General features: G+C 36.2%; 1 protein-coding gene across 2 annotated transcripts in view; it reads left to right on the plus strand.

Moving 5' to 3' along the window:
* Nucleotides 1-23,601, plus strand: part of LOC138327737 (serine/arginine repetitive matrix protein 2-like) — a 141,223-nt gene that overhangs the window by 111,210 nt on the left and 6,412 nt on the right. For both annotated transcript variants that reach the window (XM_069274074.1, XM_069274075.1), the window contains 2 exons: nt 6,250-7,062; nt 20,323-21,678. In XM_069274074.1, coding sequence (XP_069130175.1) covers nt 6,250-7,062; nt 20,323-21,678 — 2,169 coding nt within the window. The remainder of the gene's footprint in view (nt 1-6,249; nt 7,063-20,322; nt 21,679-23,601) is intronic.

Below are 23,601 nucleotides of genomic sequence, written 5' to 3' on the forward strand. Positions count from 1 at the left end.
CTGTTACCTTTAACGGTCTGTGATGTACTAAACTGTAACATGAATAGTTTGACCTATATACTATAGGTATATCGGCTGAATTCAATTAATCGTTATCTATCCCCCTACCTGTTGTAATATACACTGAATTAGCCATGCGGTGTCTTGTTTCCTCTAATTTAAATTCCACAGCTTATCAACAACTTAGGTATATAAAATTGATCTTATCAGCCAAAATATTTCCTTTAAAAAATAATTGTTGATGTGGTGTATATAATTTCTTATTAAGTATGTCAAATTCTGATTTGACACAATTATATGCTGATCAATCAAATGTGTAAGGCATGACTTCATTAAATAAGTATTTTTCTAGTTCTTAAATATATTACAGGGGTTGAAAGGAATCTTTCAATCGAGGATTTTCCAAAACCACTTGTAAATATTTGAGGCCAAATTGATCCATTATAATGCGTAGGCCTAAATTACTTTCATACACATCGGCACAGTTTGTCTCCAGGGGCCTAATTTTAACAGTATATGTGACGAATTTAAAGTTTCTATAAAAAAAGGAAATGATGTCAAATATTTGTCGCGTGTTGTGCCATTGTAAACACGACCCAGCACTAGCCGTGTTGAACAGACATCAGTTAGATCATCACAACCAAATTTGGCGGTCGTTCAAAATTCTATTGTATTTTGTACAAAGAACTATTGCATTATTGATAAAGTGGGAATTCTTATAAGCTGGTTTTCGTCATTGAAGGATTAGAAATGTTAAGACGTAGTCTTTAAATAGCGTTCAACGGTGACTCTTGTGTTGTTTTGTTCAATGGACTTTTATGGAAGTGTGACCGTTTTTACCTGTGAAGTATTACAGTCACATGATATGGTGTATAATTCATTCACTGATGGAATGTACAAATTCTGCCTTATGCGAATGTTTTAAAATTTGACATGGATAGTACAGGTGTGTTCAGATGATGGTTGATTTCTGGTGAGTATTAACGATAATTGTAGATCTATCAATGTTAGATTCATATGTATAACCTTCAAGAATGGAGTCAAAAGTTTTCCTTCAACATTGTTTGATAATTGTCCCTGCAGTCTAGAATGAACTTAAATGGAAATTTTAGACTCCATTAGCAATGCAAAGTAAAAACTTATGTATGTGTATACACATATTCATAAACAGGACAAGATGAGTAATCAGGTTTATGAACTTTCCTACAGATTGGATAAGCTCCAGGCTATATTTATGGTCAGAAACATATCTTGGTCTCACCTTCCTGTGGATGATAAGGTCGCATGAGGTCAGCGTTTCCTTGCCAAAGTTATGTCCTGTTTGTTAGACTAATGGAAATAAAATCTTTGACCTATCATTCAATTCTCATACACCTTGACCAATCGAATCTTTCATGAAAACTTTTCTGCTAGTTTCTTGAAATGTGTTGAGATAATTTGAGATTAATGAGTTTTATCGTATCTGTCTCAAATATTAATGAGATTCTTTTGATAACAAAATCTTTCTCTGAGAATTTATGAATACTGTTGCTTTGTGGATGAACTATTGAAAATGATAATTTTTGTCAGCACCTGCTGAAGTTCTGTAGACAATGAAGTGGTCCTATTATGCCTGGTTGAACAAAATTCAGATTATTTTTCACAGGGAATCATCCACACAATGCCATAGAGACGAATCTGATTTTATCAAATTGTTACTTGATGAGGTTTTCATTGTCACAGTATGTCCATTGTGTCTAGTATTCAAAGCTCAGATAGGCAGAGAGTATGTCAAAGATGCATATTGATTTTGATATTTCTCATGGGCGTGGGCTAAGGAGTAACAATGTGTCCACTGTTATTTATTTTATTTTGTTAAAGGAATAAACATATACTTCATGCTATAAACAAACATGTATTCTCTGTTCATGTCAGCTAGTGTTACAAAGAGCTCATACAGGCTTTATTTCAAAAGGTTTTTTTGAGAAAAAAATCTGAAAACTGCAGTTTTTGAGGGTGACCCATGGAGGTTATTTCAGTAGACATGATCAAAACAGGTTTGAGTGTAGAATGATCAGGAAAGTTGTTATAGTAGTAATGTTGGAGAATAAATTGAATATCGTATAAGGCGGTCATGATTCTATAAACCTCCAGAGGAATGCTGGAGACTGGGTCTTGTTTACCTGTAATAATGCTTAAAACTTCAAATGAAACAGGAAGAATTTGACAGGACTAACATCACAGGGAAGACAAATGTAATGTTTTTACACCAAGTCTTTGTGACATTTAGGAGACAATGAAGAATGAGTAATGTTTTGTACTTTTCTCCTTTATCTTTGTGTAATGATGCCATATATAGTGTAATATATGATACCTTCTAGGAAGCCTATTTCTTCCTGGAATAGATTTTCAACATTTTAGTTATTATGATATTACAGAGTTATCTGCCCTTGAAATGATTGTTTTGTCATTTAGGTGTGAGAACCAGTAGTAATTTGTAATACAAAATACACATGTTTACTGACAATGCAATCATTATTAATTTATACCTAAGGGTAGATAACTCCCTTTATGAAAATACTATAGGATTATTAAGACTTTTCAGGAAAATCGTGAATGAGCTGGATCTCACGGTTGAAATATAGGCCATCGGAAGTACTCAGGATAAGTGGGGTATAAAATGTGATAGTGTTGATGTGATGTACAATGATTGAGCTGAGATGATAACGACGCCACTAAGTAGTGTTCATGACCTCCGTTTACAACAGAGATGTTTCTTTGGTAAATCGGGGCTGAACTCAGAGAGAAAGTATTTATCTTTTGGATTAATTTGTTAGACGACTCAGTAAATGTGTGATAGAGTATTTAGTGTTTCTGGGTTAATCATGCTGAATTTAGGAGAGAATGAGTTTATCTAATGGATCATTTGTCTAAGATAACCGTCTGAATAAGTAAGTTTTCAGAAATCTTTAAATATATATATATTCACACTGGTTTTTCTGTACTTTTGATTTGTAATATATTGCTTAAAGCACTGATGAAGTTAACATATTTTGGCTCCCTGAATTGTTCAACTGTAATGCTTGATTTTGGTCAAATGATAATTGAATTCCAAATTTGGTTCCTGAAAATATCGAAAGAGTGAAAATCATGACCATGTGAACAAAACCAGAACTATTCCGAATTCATCCAGATTGTGAATGAGGAAGTTGCGTTCTTGATTTCTAAATAGGAATACCACACCTAGCAATATTAAAAGTAAATGTATAGGTGTTGGCTCTGAAGTGACAGGGGCGATTGAAACCAACGCCAAGTGTTGCTATTTTGATGGTTTTGGCTGGTGGTCTTGTAATGGGAGACTCTGGTTTCCTACACGGAGGTATGGCGGTAATTTTCTCTAGTGTATTTCACAGATAAAGAAAGGTAAATAATTGGTTTGGTTCCAACACACAAAAGATGGCTTTGACATTTTCAGCTGGAAAATATCTAAAGAGAACAGATTTATTGCTAGAGTTAATTTTAGAGTGATTAACGATATAATTAGTTTCTTTAAATAGGAAGTTATAGCAGTTTTTGGGGTATAAATGTGTTCCTGTTGTTCAACAGCGTTGGGACTTACAGACAGATAGGAGATCCCAGGTATACCACATACAAATAATACCTATATGTTTGTCAAAGGTATAGTAAATTTATGAGTACTTTGTGCTAGACAGACTTTAGAATTTGCTGCAGGACAGGTATGTTCAGTTTACCTATTTCACTGACCTAATTTCTTTAGGTGAATACATACTTCAGTTAGCTTTTAATGCTAATGTGGGTCAAATTTCTAGTTTTACTTTTTCCCAGCAATCTGAAGATATGTTGAGATTTGTTTATAAAACATTGGCTGAATACATGGCTTACCATGTTGACTTTAAAGATAAATCTGTCTATACCTGACTGTTTTGTTACAAGCCTGGGAATACACTTATAGTATATTGTAACGCCTTTGGAATTCGCTGATTACTTAATCAATTCTGTCAATATTTTAAAGCTTTATATATTGTAAACGAGGCCCAAATGTTAGCAGACGTGAGTAAGATAGATGAATTAGTCTTGAAGACTGAATTCTTGACATTTTGTTAAGGAATCATTTGCGTGACAATATATGTCTGTATATAAATATACACACTTGTGCGATTGTTCAATCAGCTCTCTGAGAATGTTCAATAAGGCTTTCCTAGAGATGATCATCATTCATTATTTAAGAAGTTCCTTTCTTCTGGCTCATCTATGTTTTCCTTAACTAGTTGAAGTAAAAAATTCATAAGAAGCAACTAATTACCTACTTAATTGAAAAGATGGAGGTTTATTTTTGTAGAGAACTAATAATAACTTAATGATGAAGATAAAACTTACATATGTAAAAGTACAAATCCCTTAGACTGTTAAATTCTGATGTGGAAAGACAACATTTTCTTAAACGTACATAAACAAAACTCTGACTAGGGATGAGATCATAGGACACAGAGTAAAACAGTTTCAGGTGTATCATAATTCATCAGTCGTGAAGATTTTTTTACGGGGGACTGAATGACGTAGTCCTGTCATCTCTTACTTATAGGTATACTGATGTCATTCACTGTCACAGAACAATGCCTGAGTGACCGCTAGCTTTCCTTACCTGTAGAACTGACCAGCGTTATATAACACTTACCTACGTAGATCTGTCTACGCTAATGACATCAGCAAGTTTAGGTAGGATGGTATTTTTAGACTGTCTGAAGATTTCCTTTTTTGTTTGATATAGCCACACTGTAACAGTTATCCTATGTAACAGTATGTACTTGACAATGTTTACATTTAAGCTCATGGTTATGTAAATATCTAGATGTGTGGTAACAGTGGTACTGTTAGAGAAATTATTGTGTGAATAGTTGTACAGGATACCGGCCATTGGTCAGCGGTATGATCGGAATACTAATCAGGTAAAATGGCTATTGGGCTGGAATATTGATTATTATTAATTTATATGTTTGTATACATATATACATATACACTAATTGGACATATCATTGTTAAATACAATGTTAGCATGGTAAACAATTTAATGGAACTGTTCAATTATTGAGTATGAATGGGGGAGAAAGTTCCTCTCATGGATTTTTGCTTAACAATCCATGACAATGTTAATTAATTTTCACATAAAATTTTGTGATGTTTTCTGTGTTATTGATATCATTATTTTTTTTAAGGTAAATAAGTACTAGAAATGTATAGCATGATTCTGACAATAATTGATTTTAATGGTGATATAACATATCTTATTGAAACATATTAAAGCTTGGGATTCGGTAGTTTTCCAACTTAGTTGATGATGTGATTAAATATTGACACAGTGATATATAAAGATGTATGACTCAAGTTTCTCCTTCTAAGCTGTCTGTGCTATCATCATCAGCCATTTCTAATCAGTTACGGAGTATGAAATCTATTAGTCTATAACCTCATCAGGGGTGAAAATTCCCTCCAAAATGAGCAACAGTGTTGGCCGTCCAACTAAACACTGACTCATGGCAAGTCATTAAAGGACAATCCGCGTGGAATTGTCACCAAATTGTGTTTCTCTTCCAATTGCCGGAGGTGTTACAAATTGGTGATTAAGGGGAGGCGAGCGACCATGTCGGGATCTCTATCAAATATTTTGACTGATGAGATTGCAAAGAAATAAAAACTATCTTCCGGAATTTACATTTACGGAAGAATTAATGTGCGGTCTTCTTCCTATTACAGATCCCCGTCTCCAGGGTATAAATGATCTGAAATCTAATCCACTGTGTTATCATGATGAAACCGTTGTCATAGATTTATTTTTGGAAGTAAATGAGATTTTTACTTTCTGATTAAAGTAATAGAAAGCATGACTGACTTTGCCGATTTTTTTCCGTATTAACAAATGATAGGCCTTATGGATTGGAATGTGCCACATCAGATTTACGGCTGTAGTAGTGAGAGGTTTTATACTTGATAGAAGGGAGGTAACTCTTTCTGCCTTCCCATTATCCTTGTGAGATGTCTATCCTTATGTAGTTACAAACTTTCTGATTTGGGGATTTTATCACAAATATTCATTATGATCATGTATATTTTTAATATGTCAACAAAGAAGGCTTGAATTAACAGGTACATTGTATATTTATTACATTGATATGTATTACATGAAATATTTATTACAGAAAACAATGTATGTTTACCTGTTTGTTTACCAGTTTTTTTGTTGTGTATTTACAGTTCTGGAGGGTCCCTGTCCAGTAACAACGTGGATTATGCAAATATGGGGTACAGACGTCCTCCGCCCCCACCCCCAGAGGATGACAAGCCCCCAGCCCTACCCCCCAGGAATTACCGCCACAACTCCGTTGGTCAGCTGGAGACAAGTAAACACTTGTCACGGACAACTGGTTATATGGAACCATTGCAACGAGGTGCTCCTGAATTACAGGCACGGAAACCCAGGGAGCCATCCCCGGATAACTATGCCGAGCAACTTCGTAAACAGTACAGGCGGTTTTCCGAACAACAGAACTTAAAACCCACGGCTATGAGTGTTGTTTCCTCAAAGCCGATTACGCACTGTTCACAGTCACAGAAACGCTCGTCGTTGGAGCCACAGGAGGCCACGCCCCCGACAACGGGTACATCAATGTCATCTTTAGTCAGTGGCATTCCACCTCATCAAACAACTTACGCTGCTACCAGCAATCATGTGCTCATGTCACAGGCCTCCTCCCCCAATCAACTGATGACAAGCAGTCATGTGAGCCCCGTGTCACAATCGTCACCAAGGTCGTCTGTGTCCCACATTTCGACCCCTGTGTCCTTGCCCCTGCATGTGACCCCTCCTAAAGACAATCCTAACATTATCCCCCAAACAGCTTCTAGTCAAAATTATTCTCCACCAATGCAACTGTGTAGTCCGGAATTACCTCCTCCTCCTACACCTATTAAAAATCCTGAGGACTTGGCAGCCATTCACAACCTTGACCTTCCAGCGCCACCACCCGAAGTGCTATCTGGGGAATCGTCACTGAATGAAGATGACAGGTAAGTCGATGGTTATTACAGAATAAGGCCAGACAGTTTACTTAACTGAATATTCAAGTCTTAACTTGACAATATTATAGATACTATTCTTGGTCTATAAAAAACTATAAGGTTATGAATTAAACCAATTTATCTATTATCTTATTATTTTAAAAGACTTTGCCTGTATTGATGTCTATTTTCTGGCCTTCATCATTATTATGATTATCAGAATCACACAGTATCCAATCATACCATACACATCACTACATTTACAAACTTGACACAACACTTTACGAAATTCATGTTAAACATTAAACCTCATTAGAAAAATATTACGAAACAATTGACTCTGAGTACATATAAATTCCTCACCAGTTATTTTCAAGTATCTGTTTTAAAGTTGAAGAACTGCCTACTTCTATTGTATGTAGTATATATTACCGCTTTAGACGCCTGACCTTTGTGCACTTACAAACCACAGCCTATCATCAAAACATTATATAAATTGCTAGAAAGCCAGACTTTTATTGTGTTTATAAACCTGCAGAAATTCTATTATGAATTTTTTCCCTAGATAAACTACTTCAAACAAACGTTTGCCTGCATGGCTGGCAGTATCTGATAATTGTCTTATGTTAACGCTGTCTGGGCGTGTGTGCAGTGCTGCAGCACGTGTCTTAGTTCTATATTCCTATCATCCACTTCAACTCAATGCACTGTATAACTTTAATGGAAGTATAAATTAAATAATACTGGACCTAAAATAGCTTTGTCTTGAAATTGAAGAGTTTCATGCACGAGTGAAAACTTTGAAATGATCAGCCATGTGGATTTTGCGAATATTTGTTTGATATTGTAATTATGTTTTATTGGAGATTGTTGTGTTATGATGAGAGTCAGTGTATCTGTGGTAACGATCTCGTTGTCATGGAGATATCTTATATCCATAGCAACAATAGTGTGTTAATTCCTCTACAGCATACACCAGATATAAACACTGATATATAACAACTGTTGCTCGATTTTTTATTCAAATATCTTAAAAATCTTTGCAGACTGTGTCTTAATATATATACCACGTTCAGCTTTAAGAATGAAGATAGAAATGTTTAGGATTAATTCCATTGTAAGAATCTCTCCTGTTTTATCTAAATAAAGCATAAATATCTTGTTATAAATTGTATTAAGGTGCCAGACTTACTTAGATATTGGCATAAATTTATTGTTAAACAGAATAAAAACAATAAATATTGATTGACAATTTGATAATTCAATAAAAGAAACCGCAACAAAAACAAACAAGCCAAAAAAAAAGAAAGAAATAGTAACAAAATCTCAGAAAGCAAAGAAAAACTTTTATTTACATTGAGTTATTCACAGTAATACAAAGTACCGCATTTGATACACCAAGGGATTTCTGTTATTTCATGTGGAGTTGGAGGTTGTGTAAGGGGAGATAATGTATGTCACAATGGTATAAATTCAAAGGGAGATAATCTGTACTCATATTTCATGTCTACATCAGCATGATAACCAGAATTAGATAGAACTCATTTGCTGAAAATATGGAAGCAATCAAGGGGGAGATAACTCAGTAGATATATTTTTCAGGAATAAGGTCAACAGAGAAAAATTACAAGACTAAAGCAGTCATAGGATTCCTTTCTGCGTTGTGTAAAAACGGCCTGGTGTCTATCAGTGTAAGAGAGCTGTATGTAAGATAATGCTTACATACATAAATATTAACCCCCATCATTTGTTTACAAATCACCTTCAATTACGAAATGGCACACTCATTTAGATAGCACTTCACAGATAAATGTTCTGATACTGTCCATTATTTATAGAGCCTGAGTCTCTCTCTGACAACCAGTGGATGGTACTCCATTCAGGATTGGACAGATTTTAAAGGTCTTCTGTTGTAGTCTGCCCATTAGAGACACTGTGTATTGGATGTGAACTAAAGTATTGTGTAATGAGGGCCATTGTTTGGATGTCCTGTGAACAGGTTTCTGTTGGCTATAGATAAGCAAGATAACTGATTTCTATTTGTAACAAGGGCTTCAAAGCTGATTACATACATTCCTGTGAAATATAACAGGACTCATTCCAAGGGGAACATTCTAAGTAGTGACGCTGGGGTGTTGGAAATGTTTGGTTTATTTTGTGACAAAGATTCATTGGAAATGTGCATCCTGGACGTTATGTTGGATTCTTCATTGTAGATGCTAATTACAAGATTTTCATAGGATTTCGATTGAAATTGGTGAACAAGTTTGAATTTCATCTGGAATAATCTATAATCTTTATGACAGTGCATGGGATTCACAGAAGTTGATTAGAATGACAGTGTTTTCCATAATTGTAGAGTATAAGGTCAAACCTGCCTATAATGACCATTATAATAGCCCAGTGGTCATTATACACAGGTCAAATTAGATTGGACTTAATAAGCAGGTGGTCAGTATACCCAGTGGATGCTAAGGCAGGGTTCATTGTAATTTATAAGTCAGCTCGTTCAGAAGTTAATTTTGAAATGGTAGCAACAGATTTGTCAACCTCTCTGCTTGTTTTGATCCCAGAATCTATATATATATTACTTCAGAGTCTCCCACTCATGTTCATCTGTACAAATTACCAGTCTCTAGTGTATCGATTTCAAGCTTAAGAAAGTAATTCTTGTCACCACATATTAGGGTGTGGAAGCTAGGTGTTGTAAATTGAGGAGTTTAGGAACCAAATTGACATTTGATGGATCTCTTTAAGGAAGTTTATTGGGTTTGTCTCCTACATTTTGGTCTCTGGAGAATTTGGTGTCAGAATACCGTTACATCAGATGTCTTTTTCCACATACACAATCTGGGATGGTTAAGTGAAAGGAGAATTTAGTCTGGTTTTTTGTGATTTTATGGTCTCTTAGCTTGCTCATTTAATTTGCTTTGAAAATCTGATGAAAGTCAAAACTTACTAATATAAGAAATTGAGTAATAATATTAATTAATCTTTTAAATGCTAATGTACTGGGAAAATATAGAGGACTGTCTTGCATTGTATCATTGTGATTTTATATTATTGTTAAAAATTGGGTCTTCTTATGTTCTTAAGCTTCTTATGTGTCATTCACTCACCCGAAAACTGTGAATATCAAATACTGGTTTTGGCAGCATGCAGAGGAATGTACTGCAAATACTTGCAATGTTTTCAAAATGTCTTAAGAATCTATTTGGTGCCTGCGGTTCATTGAAAAATCTGGAAAATTTTGTGAAAAATTTGGTGTGACAATTGGTTTATATTTTGTAAAACAATGCATTACTGCACAATTAGATGTACCATGTATTGTTTTGTGGTATATACTGTCTGTTTGTTAGTTGTTTCTCAGATAATACTAGACAATGGTTGATCTGTATCTGACAGGAACAGAAGTTGATCATATATATCCAACATATGTGTGATAGTTCTGCCACATGTGTACGGTACATACAGCTAGACTTGTGTTTGGTATATAGAAGTCCCCTACACAAACATTATGTATTGTGACAGCGGCATGTCAAATTACGTACCTACGCAAGCAGTAAGTGCAGAACGCTAACGTTTTTCGAGGGGAAATGTTTCGATCCAGTTTTGGCCACGTTTCTTTGTGATGTTATGGTTTCGACAACTTTCGGGATAGTTTGAATGGTTTTAGAAGGTATGCTTGAAGTAGTTTGTTCATTTTTAGACACATTTGTAAGAATTTAGCCTTCAGAGTTTGCTGGAGATGAAGTTTTGTATGCCATTTGAATCAGCTTTGTGTTTTACTGGAATAGATAGATTAACTGGCAAGGTTCAGTGACTACAATCACAAATTATTCTGAATTAAGATTTACACTCTGGTAAAGCAATGTTATTTTGTCACTGAGATTAAAGTCAATTGAAGGTATTATATGTTATATTACCTGACATTTCACCAGGTGAATTAAGATTGATTTATACAATGGGTATATTGATGAACTTAAAACCAGGTAAACTGCTGCACTATTACTCAGGGCTAACGTGACTTCGCTATACCACACCCTAAAAATTTACGACTTATTTCTACAAAAAAATAAAAAACTAATATAGGACTAATTTCTAATATTGTAGATTGATATCATGTGATATGATACATAAAAACCTTGTTAGGAAATATTTATTTGAAATTCATTTTTGGACATCATTCATTCCAGCCAGACATGCACTCTGTGACCCATGACCTTTATAACCTCTGTGATTTTATAGTGTTCACATGAGGATACTGGATTTAGAATTACACGGAATTCATGGAGGGATAAATGTATTCAGTTTATGGAGTTTCATTGGAGATTTTTGTGAGGAATTTTCTTATACACACTGAGAATGAGGATGATTTTCCTTGGAGTTTTATGGGAATTTACCATAAAATCACAGATAAAGGAAGGATTTTCTTGGAGTTATGATGTGATATATGGGTGACATGCTGTCTCTCTGAAGTGTTATATTCCCATTGTGATGGAGGTGTAGCTGTGATTGGTATAATACAGGCCGCTGGGATTCTCCCACTGGTATAATACAGGCCGCTGGGATTCTCCCACTGGTATAATACAGGCCGCTGGGATTCTCCCACTGGTATAATACAGGCCGCTGGGATTCTCCCACGTCTTTTGGATCCCCTGTAAGTGGCTTTTGATGAGGTAGAGATTGAGGAGCTATTATAGACAGATATTCCTTGATGGGGAATGATAGACAGCTGTGAGTGAACAGTGGTAGGCTGTTTAGTAGCAGAAATATGGTTTAAATCTTTTCAAAAGGTATCAGGGGAGATCATTCAGCAGGTATAACCTAGGTGAAGTGTTGTGTTTGGGAGATCATTCAGCAGGTATAATCTAGGTAAAGTGTTGTGTTTGGGATTGGCTTATATTAAGTCTTTTTATATATATTGTTGAATCAATATGGAGTTGTCCACATGACAAATGTTGAGATATCAATGTACCACTTCATGGAACATAGAAATATATCTGATTGACCGACATTGCTAAATTGTTGAAATTTAAAATCAGTTCAAACTAAGGGGGAGATAATCTTGTGTTAGAATTAAGCTCAATCATTTTGGCTGAAATTAAGTATATTTATAACCATCTGGTCTAAACATTGCAGTGATATATCTGTACTGTTTCTATTAATAAAGCCTATAAGGTCAATCAAGGTCATTGTTATAATACAGCCAGCATCAGTCCCACTCACTCCCCATCTGTACAGACAGGGCTAGACAGCAGTACTGATTCCTCTAGACTTGACAAGATGCTGACAGACACATGGAAGGATATAGATACATGGTATCCCCTAGCTAGTGCTAAGAGAATATTGGCTCATGTGCTGTAAGTCTAGGTAGATGGCAGAGATATATTCTGGTCCCTGACATTCCTCAGGGTCCTGGTGGTCAGGTATGACTGCTGATTGAAAGTTGGCTCTGATGAGGATTGTGGAGGAGATATGGTGTTTGTGTAAATACTGGTCTGTCTAAAGAGGTTCTTTTCTGGTGCATATAAACTTATGTATAATGAAAACTTCTTCTTCCATATTCATTGCCTTAGTTCCCAATTATGCCTTATTCTCCCTTCCTTTATGAACACCTCTCCACTCCATCATCTCTACACTGATCCTAGTCAGCATCTAGCCCTTCCACATACTCCTATACCTCTACCCCTCCCCTAACCCCAATCACTTTACCCCCTGATCCAGGCCATTATCACAGTTGGTCAGCTTCTAGCCCCACCGCCTACCCTGCCCTGCCCTGCCCTGCCCTGCCAAACCTTTGCCCCGATATATCCCTCCTGACACACCTTATACCCATCCCCCTACCCCAAACACTACACCAATCCAGGTCAGTATTCCAGCAGGTCAGTCTGACTGTACACACCAGATAATTGAGTTACTGATATCCTGGTGATGTGTTATGGCAATCTCTGTGGTGTCTAATTGAAAGTTGTTTATACTCCCCTGTGGTCTTATTTAGCTTGGTCATCAGGTGTTCTGGAGGTGACCACTTACTGACCATAGTCTGACCAGTGGGTTACTATCATGCAGGCTTAGTGTATTTAACTTGGCTGGACAACTCAACAAATAATGTAATGAAGGCTCATATAGTCTAAAAAGTTATGAATTATTGACTTTTCATTAACATTGTGGACAGGTCAAGGTCAGGTTTAAAGAAGATCAAGGTCAGTCAGGATTATTTGAGATCTCTGAGGTATTTGGGGTAATTTCATAAAAAGTTAGTGTGAATAATTTCATAAAGAGTTAGCGTGAAGTTTAATTGACTTTTCATGTATTGCATATCAATTTCCAAAATTATTAATAAATCTTTTTAACTACTGAGAAAGTACCAATGAAAACCAATTATGAGTCTCCAACATGAGTAACTGACCCTATGTTGTTCATTTTCCTTATCATCTGTTTTGACCGTTCAAGTCCACTTTTCTGAAGGTTTTAGACAACACATCAATCAAAATGTTTCACAAGTTGAAGTTATAACAGCTGAAGTCCGTTTCTCACACCACCAAAGATAGAACTCTCCCGAAACCTGTTTTGACATCATAAGTCTGGCGTTAAAACTGTACATGACATCTACTATCCCCTTCATGTGTTAGTGGAATCTTCTATATTATATTAGGGATATGCTAATTGGAGGTATTTAGGGGTGCATTTAGTAATAAAGCCCTGGAGTCTTGATCTGGTAGACTTTAATCCAGTGCAGGAAGGGAATCCATCGGAGATGCATGCACCCTCAATTGGTGCAGATTTCAAAGCAACTGCCAGCTTCATCATCACTAGAAAATGTGTGTATGGAATTGAGTTACCTGGCATCTTTATTTGTTTACTTTTACAAATATCCAAGTAAAAATCTGAAGTGGTTGCTCTTAACCTTCCTTGTTAATGATTATCAAATTAGAAAGTAATTACACAAAAGTCATGAAGAGTTAAGTGCTTAAGGCTGGAAATGGCTTTTCATTATGGTCGAGATTTTCTTCCGGTTGTTAAACCTGGATATTGACCAGGTGAAAGCTCTTGTAACCAATCAATGGGTGAATATAGCGTATGTGGAGTTTCAAGCACAATCTGACCTCGGTTGTAACGTAACAGGGTGATTAACGAAATCAGATGTGGTTCTGGAGCAAGTTACTTGTTTGTGCTGTTATCTGTGGATAAGTCACTGTGTGGCAAATGTTTTCAGATCAGATTCACTGCTATCTGTTGTGACTCGGCTTATTTTCTTATTTTAATTAGGATTTTATTATCTGTGGATTTTTTTATCTTCAAAAACTTCCTTTTGTGCACAAGCGATTCATTTTCATCCAGACCCTACATAAATCAGGCTATGTATCTACCGCAGGATTAATCTGTCTGGCTTTGAATCTGATGATTTTTTTCCTTCCTGAAACGTGCATCAGATGAAAGATTTCATAAAGCAGCGTAACGATTACCTGTTTTATATGCTGCACTTGTGTGCTGTGGCTGTGGTTTTTCCAGATGAGTGGATTTAATGAAGTGCAGCTATCGTGAAGGATTGTAATGTCCCTCTGGCATGTTTCGTGTACGTGTGTTGCATGGAATTTGATAATTTCAAGATTCTCAAAAGATACTCCAATCTTGACTTGAACACACTTATTCATTATAAGGTTCTTCATGCCACACATTTGAAGATTTCTTGTTTTCCTATACATTTATCATTGGATATAACAGAATCTTTTGACATTGGAATCAGTTTTATTTCATCAAAAGTAAGTTGTCATAGCATATATACAATATATCATACAACATTTTAAACAAATGAAAAATATATTTTATGGAGAACGTGTCTAGAAATTATGAAGGGTTAACTTCCTGAAGTGATATAGTCATACTCCAAAGACTTTGTCCTCTTGGTTTTGAATATAGGTGGTTACCATGGTGATATTTCTGTGTAGACTATTCCTGCATCAAAGACCTCCCCTGCCTTCATATGTTTTGAATGTCTTGTTGTGATTGCAGTATAATGTCATAACTATAAAATAATAAGGGAGCCTAATGGCAACATTATCTGTATGCTGTACCATATAACACATGTGATTCCATAGTGTTGGGTGTCTTACTGGGATTGTTAATGGAGGAGAAAAATGCTGGAAAAATCTGGTTCAGAATTGTAATGAAATAGATGCAAAGTTCTTGGAAAGTTTTCCACATTTTTTTATCAGGAATTAACACAGGCGTTACAAACAACATATGTGACTCGTCACTAACGACAAGCTTTCTGCATGTTTTTTGGAGGGTTTTATCATCTGATTTTATTCTGATTCTGTACGCTGTACAATACATATATCAAGAGTCCTCATGGAGAGCAGCAAGCTTGTCTGTACTCTAATGGCCTAAACGTTATCTCCTGAAAACATCTACCAGCACTTTCACCTCTGCCAGTGAGATAAAGGTTGGGGTATACACCCAGAGGTCCTGTGAGCACTTAGACGTCTTCCCAGGGGACAAATTATACTGGAAGTGACGTTTAACATAGCTCCGGGGTCAAGGGTCAACACGATTGATTAGGAATAGTCATGAGGTGGCAACTACATGCCAAAAATATGTTTCTTGTCATCTGTGTGACTGTTGTGATCTCTGTGGTTACTAAGGCAGCGGCCATGTTGGATGTGCATGTGGGGTTCACTCGGAACTAGAAAGGATTTAGGGGACTCTACTAGTACTAGCTGTGTGTGTACAACAACAGACTGTTGTGGGGTTAGAAGTTTTTAGATACATGGACATGTTCATCAAGTGTGATTTGGATACATTGTGTTGCAGTAGTAACAGAGGATAGTATTTTGTGTGTTGGAGTATAGAGCAGTTGGCTGCACTAGCAATTAACACAGGGTTGTAGTGGATTAATTCAGGCCTACAAACCATCTGTTAAATTGGCCTGATTAAAGCGTACACTGTTTACCCACTGGGATGTTCAGTTTTATGGAGGAAAGTTTATATTGGCTAACATTAAGCTGTGAATTATAGGGTCTCAATGATGTTTGTGTAGTAATAGCACATGTATATTTCTATATACCTCCAAAGGATCATTTCGTTGTGGCCAAAACTGGACATATATTGTGATTGGGATGCTATTAAACTGCACTGACCTGTTGATTTGGCGGTGATTGTGTTGGGGATATCTTAGCCAGGATGTGATTCACCAGTGTCTCAATGCTTGAATTATTTATACAAGTGGGACAGAAATCCACCCTCAACTGATGGTGATGTATTCATATCAGCGATGGGGAATCAAGTAAGTACATCTAACTAACCCCACAGAAACCCTTTATTTTGGCACTTCTATCTATGTCTTTGACCCCATATTAGCCCCAAACCAAGGCATTTTTGTCAGTATTTATAACTCTCAAAGCCTGTTGTCTTTATAGATTTAGCCATTTGACTGCCTTTGGCTGTGTACTTTGCCCATGATTCATTTTTTGTGTTCAAAAGTTTTCTAACTTTTGCTCCTTGTCCCTTTTCCAGACCCAGTTCTGTCCCCATTAAGTGAACATTGTGTCCTAATTGTTGTCCCTTGCCTTCTCTACTTCACCACCTGCCCAGACCCATTTTGAATATCTGTCCATTTTTTGTCCCCATTTCTGTCCCCACTTGTCAATAAACACTCTTATCTTAAATTTCAACACTTAATTATTTCATTTGTTGAAATGAAATATTACTATATAACTATTGAACAAGATTCTACTGTACTTGTAACAGTAGGATTTTGTTGGGCACAGCTTTCACCTATCAGACAATAACCTTTTACATAATGTTACATAGCGCCGGATGTGGAGTAATTTGTACACAATTTTCATACGATTACATACCACATAAACAACCCCTGTTTATGACGAAGGCTAGCTGTGGCAAAATATTTGAAATAAGTGTGCTATTTCATCTATCTAGATTAAGATAGACTAGAGGTAGTTGAAAGCATATTTTTGTTTTGAATGCACGAAGGTCAAGGTCATGTCATCTGTGCAGTGAAGGTCAAGGTAATGATTGAAGGTCAAGGACATTCTTTGGTGCATTGTCTATAAAAACAGGTCATGGTTGATCAGTCATTATAACTTATTTCTAAGGTTTTATGGGGAATAAACTACTGCCAGGATTAATGTATACAGATGTTTTACTTCTCACACTTTTGAAGTGTCATGATGGGGTTGGGATGTTCAGGGTCAATAAGGATGTCTAAATATCCCCTTGGGGTGAGTGGAAAGTGACTATGGTCATGGGCCTTAAAACCCTTTGATCTTAGACTCCCACTTTCAGACTTGGGAGAAATTGAATTAATGCTATTAGAAACTCTTCTTTTTTTTATGAAATATTCATTGTATACTGAATATACTCTGTGAACACTAAATACTGAATATCCTCATGTTTTGGGGTACTTTCAGCAACGAAACTTAGTTTTATTTAAGTGATCACTAATTATTCAATGATTACAACTCCAAAAACTAGTTAGAAAAAAAAGATACCTCTTCAAACATTTCATGCAAAATTTCAAAATCTATTAAAAAAATGTCAAATGTTAGTATAGCTGTGTACAGGATGAAGGAAATTCATTTTAAGATGTCTACCCATTACTTTATTTATTTTCTGACGATCTACTTTGATATGAACCAATATAGAACCACTCTATAGGTCCTTGATGATGAATCACATCTCTTGTGTAATCTTATCAAGACTGAAATCTAGAGAGCGTATATAGCAGGTTAATTACATATCTATATCAACAATTGAAATAAAAACTCGTTATCAATGAAGGTATATAGATCTGATAACAGGTAAAAAGCCATGTCCCCGAGACATCTTTAGATCGTTTGTGACGCAGGTGATGTCCAGTTTGTTTACAATGTTGGTCACTTGAGGCAAGGACATTGGGTATGACTAATGGTCATTCAGAGGTGACTAGGAACATGATGTCAAATTAAGGAGAAATGACCACATTAACACCTGACCTTTACCTGTACGGCTATAGCCAGGTAAATGCTGATAACACAATTTTGGGTAGTGACCAATAATGTATGATTCACATTATAATTTGTGTGAAAACTTTTGGAATAACTTGAAGAATATCTTCTGTAATGTTGCCAATCACTTGAAGACATATTCTGTATTATTATAATAAATATTTGTAATGTACTTTATGAGGCGCATGAAATTCCATTTTCAATTGGTAGAAACATAGATTCATTCAAAAGAAATATTTAATTAATCTCTGTACTAACTATAATTACAATTAAATAACACAAGGTGGCATATATTTGGAAATAGTCTTTATTAAAGGATATTGCAATTTATTACAACATCCTATTCAAGAATCCTTTTCTTATATTTTATTTCCTCTTGAAAAATTGGTTAAATCAACCCAAGAATGAAAATGTTGATTTCGGTCACAAACAAATGAGGAAGTATTTTGTAAACCATCAATTGCTTCTAATGTGGTAACATGCCCCCAGACCAAAGGGTTGTCCCTCTCATCAACTGCTGATTGTAGAGTATAGGCACACTTTATCATATCTCCTACTACTTACAAGTCGAGCAGTTGAAAGTCCGCTGGCATAATTGGCACATGTTTTGTTTCAAGTGAACATTTGCGCCTAAAATTCCCGATAAGGAACATTCCTGCAGCATACCACTGAATTATGCAATTTAAGGTCTAGTATACAGAGTTTCCATTGAGGGAAAATGAGGAAAAAAATCGTCAAACTACTTACTGCTTAATGGCTGGAAACATGCATGTGTTTTCCAACTCATTTATAAATTCACTGTTCATCCTGTAGGGTATATATATACATGTGGTGATGTAAAAGGGATTCCAGTTATGAAGTTCTAGTTGAGAAATTCGTTTTTCATCTTATTGAAACAAAAACTTAAATATTTATTTTTATAATTAAAGTCGTTAATGACCTTGACCATGACCTTGACCTCTGACTGATATAAAGGTTGGGATTCTTTATGGCCTTGATAATGAGGTCAACTGGTTTGGGGTGTATGTGTGTATACAGACACTACCACTGGACATTGTAAGCATTCCAAACTTATGGTCAGTGCTTCTTTACTTGATGGTCAAGGCCAACAAACAAATTAGCATTAATCAGTAATGGTCATCTTGAGCCAAACAGATTTCCTTAGTTATGGTCAAGGTACTGGATGGAAAGGGAAGGAATCCAAATTGGTGATTGGCCTCCTAGAGATCATTGCCTTAATCTCTATGGGTGTCACAGTGTCAATGGTTTCCAAAGTCCTATCTCGGATACCAATAGAAAGATGGATTCTGTAATAGATATGTTGGCTCTAACTATAAAAATGGTATGATTTTTTATTTCTATATAGTAACCATGGTTTTCATGGTATAGGTACTGTTTCGATACTGTGACTAGACAGTTGTAACCAAGGTACTGAATCTCCAATGGAAGTTACCATGGTAACAGATAGGATGCCTATATACATTGATACTATAGTGACTGATCCAGCTATTTGGTCCCCTGTCAGTTAAAAAAAAATTGTTAAATTTGATTTACAGGCCTACTTATCTAGTGAATGTCTCCTGACTTGTCTGAACTGCCACCAATCCGGGGTAAATTGGCCCTGTGTAGTGACTGATGGTCCATAACCAGAGGAGGGGAAGGTGGCGTGAATCTGTATTGGGACAGACAGATTTATGTTGTAGGCAGATAAATATTAAATGGAGTAGCAACATGGCCAGTAGACATGGCTTATTTTAAGATGGTCGTTACACTGGAGGGAGGGTTACTGGTCATCTGATGTCCAGACACAAATATCTCCAGATCTCTAGTTATCATAGACATACATTATAGGGAGGGGTACTCAGGTCAGCTGATGTCCACATCTTTGGATCTCTGGTTATCAGTTATAGGGAGGATGGTCAACTGATGTGTATCAAAACATGTAAACACTAAATACTGAGAACAAAAGTGCAATTTCATACAGCAATACACATATGTGCAACATTACAATAATATAGCAATGCAAATGACTATATACACATGATATGCATTCTATATAATACATGATATTGCAATACAAGAGCAATATGGCATTGTTAGTTGACCAAATCTTATGTCCCATTCAACACAAATTACATTACAGTAATTATATATATAAACAGGTTTTCACTTGTCATCCTTACGATTGTTGAAAGTGGTCGGTATTAAGCAGACATCAAATTTTCTGTATTTTTAATTGGTGTTCCTATTGTCTTTACAGATGTGCAGACGATTCATATGGTTCCCACAAGAACAAATATGTACGACAAGTTGGTGTGTACAGTCGCTCTAAATCAACAACGCTGCTCACAGAAAACAACAACTATAAACAACAGATTCAGAAGCCTCCGCGAAGGAATCTAAACGACCAAGGCTGGAGGAGTGAAAACGCAATCAACATCCCTCCTCTGGACCTTGAAAATAACACATCTGAATCAGAGTTTGAGCAGACTGTTACACCCACAATTTACTCGAGGCCTCTCGGAAATTCCCAGAGTTCTAGTTCAGTCATGGCACCTCGTGCGTATATGTCGTCAGATAATTCCCGTCAACCAGAGGTGGCACCTTCTGAAAAAGAAGATGCGGATAGTCCATCTGTCAAAGATCGTATTTTCCGATTTGAAAAGAAACCATCCAATAGTACTGGTGATAATAAGGCTCGAAGATCGCCCTCTGGTGTAAATAATTTGAAAAAGTCTTTCGAAGATCGGACTAAGCCATCAGATATTGGTGTGGACTCTCCTAGGCAGAGTAACCAATATAGTTCTAACAGGTACAGGCGGTCTTCCAGAGACCATCAAGGTGACAAATCAGAGCAGTCGTTCACAGTGGAAAAGAAACGTATGAATTATATCGGACAGTACGGTCTTCAGGGTAGCAATGGTTTCTCACATCCAAATGAACTGCCACATCGGAAGGGAAGTGCTGAAAGGGGAGACGACTCTGTTGGTGCTCTTCAAAGGAATAGTGATAGTAGTGAAAACGTGCATAGACAGGATGTGAATTCTTACAATCAAAATATGTCTGACCGCGTCAGTTATAGCCGGCCAGAACGGCCTGACATTTCTCCGAATTTGAGACTGAAGAGTTCACCTCATGATCGTTATAACAGTGACCCGACACCTCCTAAAGTTCCAGAAAGGGTCCCTATATCTCACAGACCTGTTCCACAACCTGAAGCGCCATCACCTGTTGAACGATCACGATCCTACAGCCATCATCACAGTAGTTCTTCATCCTCTGACCTCAGTGAAGGTCGCAATACACCTCTTTCCATAAACCACGGCCGTCAGCCATCGCAGGAAGAACTAGAGTGTAATGAAAAAGTGCAGGAGTTTGCTCGCCAAGTGAAGGACAAGGACAAGAAATTATCAGAGATGCTGAACCAGGACGATCTGGGACGGATGAAGTTCATGTCGGGTATTGTTCCGCCGGCGGAAACACCCAGAAAACATAGTACTGGACATTCTCCACAGACATCCAAACTGTCTACAGGGTCCAACGAGGACGCAAAAGTTTCCACGCCCAACGGTGTCCAAGACAACTCAGTAGATCAAGATTCCTATGGCAGGCCAAAGTAAGTTATTTTCTAAAATTATAAGTTTAAAAACCCACTTTTGAACAGTTTGAACCTCATGAACATGGGTATTTAGATAAATTTTCTCTGTTATGGTACAAATTTCATACATAACTTTATTGCCTAGTAGAAAAGTTAGGTAACTTTACTGCCACTATTCCTGCAGAAAGAGAAGATAACTACAGGGGAAATGACTTCATTTCCACTTCACATACAGAAAGCGAAAGTATTCATATATGAAATTTTTTTTTTGAGGGGTGCATGGGGACGAAGTTGTTGATGCTTTTAAATCTTCCTTCAATAAATCATTAATCATTTTGATAAGAGTAATTAATTTCATTTCTTATGTCAGGTGATGAAATAAAAAAAGACATATAAATGTTACCCATGGTGGTCCTCAATCATTTGAAGCAGAAAATACATGTGATATTGCCCAGATGCAGACGAGGAGATAATGTGCCCTCTGATGACCTTTTCAACCAAAAACACCCCATAAACCTATAATTATTACATATGTATAAACAGATGGTAGAGAGCAGTGATAATGAAAGGAAGTTATTTCTGCTCTCAAAGACCTATTGAGTTACTGGGGTAGGGATGTGGAGATGGGGGGGGGGGTGATCGAGTTCACTGCATTGGATAAATATTTCATTGGAATCTCTAAAGAAGCAGTGCTGCTAATCAAAATCTGGTGTTTTGAGTGCATTTAATAAATGCCTCATGAGAAAAACGATAGTGAATTAAAAATGTTTCTCACTTCATTATCATTTGGGAGACTCAATTTATCAAGTTTTTTCTAATGAACAAAATTAGCATACATTATAGTTTCTGAATTAATTTAATGATGATTTGATCATCAAACAAACAAAATAAAACAAATAAACAACCACTTTTGGGAAATTGTATCATAAAATCAGGTGAATTAATTGGAAAGCCATTAGGATGAAAGGTAAGGTCCTCGTAATAAGTAAAGCATATGTTGGACAAATCTACCATCAAAATCTACAGCTATATAATTACAGAGCCTGTAACTTGGGAGATGTTTTCCAGCCACTTAGAGTACAGGATAAATTGTACATTCATGTTTTAATGAAGTCCTTTGAATGAAAGTACAGCAATTCTCAGATAAAGAAACAAAATGGTTACGGTAATGATAATTCCTCTTTGACGGAAATCCGCCGTGATTGAGGGAATAACAGAAATGGTTGTAAATTAGACTCGGGATGAATCTTGTATATATTTCCAATTGAAGTAAATAGGGTTTCATTAACAGGGGAACATTTTCAAATGATAAATAATATCTCTGGAAGGTTCATTAGAGTAAATTATACTAATGATCTATAAAGAGTTACTACGATTGCTTCTGATGGAAATAAAAAAAGTTTGTCAAAACAAAACTTTGATGCCTCAATAACTGCACTCCCCTATAACGATAATGGTATAGGTAAGAAGCATACAGTTGGGTTATACCAATATCAACCTGGTGGGGTCCACAGGTGGTTTTGGATTGATTCCAAGGTGAAGGCTTTACTGCCTGATGTAATTAAGAGTATTAAAGGCAACAATTATTGTCAGACAGGGAAGAACGATTCTGTACTTTTAGTACTAAATTACAGAGGTCAGACCCGAACATGTAGGAAATAGTAACCTTTCTGCCTCCTCCAGCAGCTAAATTATTATTTTTGTCCATCTGTCCTTAGAGTCTGTCCACCCACATGTTGTTTTTGTCCACCTGTCATTTGATTCCATCTTTAATTCTTGTTGTCTAGATATATAGCTGTTTTAATTTATAGCTTCATTTTAAATTGTTAACACTGAAGGAATTTTAAGTCCTTCCACATACTTTGGGACAGATAAATTTTGGGAATTTTGTGTTGCTTACTGTTTATATGCAATAAATATGATTTAATACTCCTGATTCTA

The sequence above is a fragment of the Argopecten irradians genome, chromosome 7 (assembly GCF_041381155.1).
Source record: "Argopecten irradians isolate NY chromosome 7, Ai_NY, whole genome shotgun sequence".
In the NCBI taxonomy this organism is placed as follows: Eukaryota; Metazoa; Mollusca; class Bivalvia; order Pectinida; family Pectinidae; genus Argopecten; species Argopecten irradians.